At 35.5% G+C, this 1,989-nt stretch overlaps 1 protein-coding gene across 1 annotated transcript; it reads left to right on the plus strand.

Moving 5' to 3' along the window:
* Positions 1-277: 277 nt before the first annotated feature.
* LOC141676732 (uncharacterized) lies at positions 278-1,898 on the plus strand. Its single transcript, XM_074482436.1, has 3 exons — positions 278-468; positions 974-1,453; positions 1,547-1,898. The coding sequence occupies exons 1-3, from the start codon at positions 424-426 to the stop codon at positions 1,667-1,669; spliced, it is 648 nt and encodes a 215-aa protein (XP_074338537.1). The 5' UTR covers positions 278-423; the 3' UTR covers positions 1,670-1,898.
* Positions 1,899-1,989: the final 91 nt, after the last annotated feature.

Here is a 1,989-nt window from a genome sequence, read left to right on the forward strand (position 1 = left end):
TGTCAAAAAAAACTATAATAAAGTCTTGTGCTACAGGAAAAACGTATATTTTGGCCTATCAAAAATGAGTTTACTCAGTCGGAAATAAGAGTCAATTGATAAAGTGGTCACTTAAACTCTATTAAAAAATAGTCGGTCAGAAATATTTGTTTTTCTTGCTGTGGTGCTCATTAAAATCAGTTAACCAGTGAGGTTCAAGGTTTTCTTACAACGTGGGATGTATAGAGGTGCCCTGTTGACAAAGGCACGGGTAACATTTTTTGTCATTATTGAAAGCTTTGTTGAATATGTTCCTTAATAAATTAATATGGGGCATGTGTTCAGTAAGTTGTTTACGGTGCCAATGTAGACACAGGATCCAGACCTCCCCAAAAGAGTTCATTATTTTTGTTGGTCTCTTTCAAAAGTTGCTCTTCTTCACTAATGTATTCCTCCATTCTACTACAACAAGCATTTCAACACTTCAAGGTATGGCCCTAATGCCCCCAAATTATTACTTAATTTAAAACACCCACACACTCTTTTGTTTCTCTTTCGTATTTATTTTGATATTTGTTTATTTAATACTCCACATAACATATTTGCTTCAATAGTATTGTCTTCGTAGTCCGTCGCACTGAATTGTTAACGTCGTTCAAATTAACATAATTGAACAATGTTAACAATCCAATGGAACCGAGAGAGTTCCTGATTAGATTATGTAACGTAAAATACTCATGTATTAAGATGCGAGAGGTTTAATTAGTTTATGTTTTATTACCTTCCTCCGTCCCATTGAATTATTAACATTGTTCAAATTAACATAATTGAACAATGTTAACAATCCAGCGGAACTGATAGAGTATTTGATTAGATTGAGAAATGTAAATTATTCTTGTATAAAGATGAGAGAGGTTTAAATTAGTTTATGATTTATTACCTTTCATTTCCCTTTGATTGGTTTCTGATGGGATTTCTTTTTTTTTTTTGCTAGATGTTCAAGATAAAATCAATTCTGTTGCTCATGCTTTTCTTATCAGTGGTAATGTCCATCTTTACCTTAATTCCCAGACATTCAGAAGATACTAACTATGTTGATGAGGCAGGGTACTTATCTCTGTCTGTTCTTGTAAGTGGCCCTGTATTGTTTTGCATTGAGATTCTACCTCCAAAGGGGGCAGTTGAAATGGTTTTAAGCAGGATGCACAATGCCTGTAGAGGGCTCTTAACAGTTCGAAGTATACACTTTGTGTTTTACTTCCTATTGCATGACCAGATTCGCTATCGTATCGGCTTTATACTGATTTCCCAGGTGCTGTTCTATTCACTTCATGATATAGATGGTGTATCGGCAAATGTTATTGATAATGCCACAGTTCTTCTGATTGGTTATGCTTTTGTCGACGTCTTCATGAATGATCATCTGTCTGCTGTTTACTTGTTTGTTTTTGTGAGTGCCTCTATGGTGATCAAGGTAACTACTAATGATCTTTGTCATAAAGCATTTGCAAACTGGATTTGTACAAGGGGCAGCAACTAACAATGTACTCTTTGTTTTCGTCAACAGTTTGTGAGTCTGGGGAATCCTAATGGTCGGGGACATACAGAGAACGAAGAAGCGGAGACTACTATGTTCTGTTTGGTTGGGATAAATGAAAAGGGAGGCAACGGAATGAAATTTGAACTATAATATGTATGATTCTTCACGCATATTTCATTTTTTCCTCCATTCCATTTCTAACACCTTAGTTTAAGAAGGAATGCTCGATTCCTTATCCTACTCACTGTCGACGTGTATATAACTCCGGTTCACCTCCTCTCGTCGGTAAGGTGGTAACATTATGATCAATAAGTCGAAAACCATCCACAATTTTGCATTATAAATACCTGTTGAAATTAAAATATAACTCATTTTTCTATATTTCATCTCATCGGCATAGAGTAGCAAGATGTGTCTACGATTGCAAGAGGAGATGCCACTCTATAGTTCAGTACCTAGAAACACACAAA

This window comes from Apium graveolens, chromosome 8, assembly GCF_009905375.1.
Source record: "Apium graveolens cultivar Ventura chromosome 8, ASM990537v1, whole genome shotgun sequence".
NCBI lineage: Eukaryota > Viridiplantae > Streptophyta > Magnoliopsida > Apiales > Apiaceae > Apium > Apium graveolens.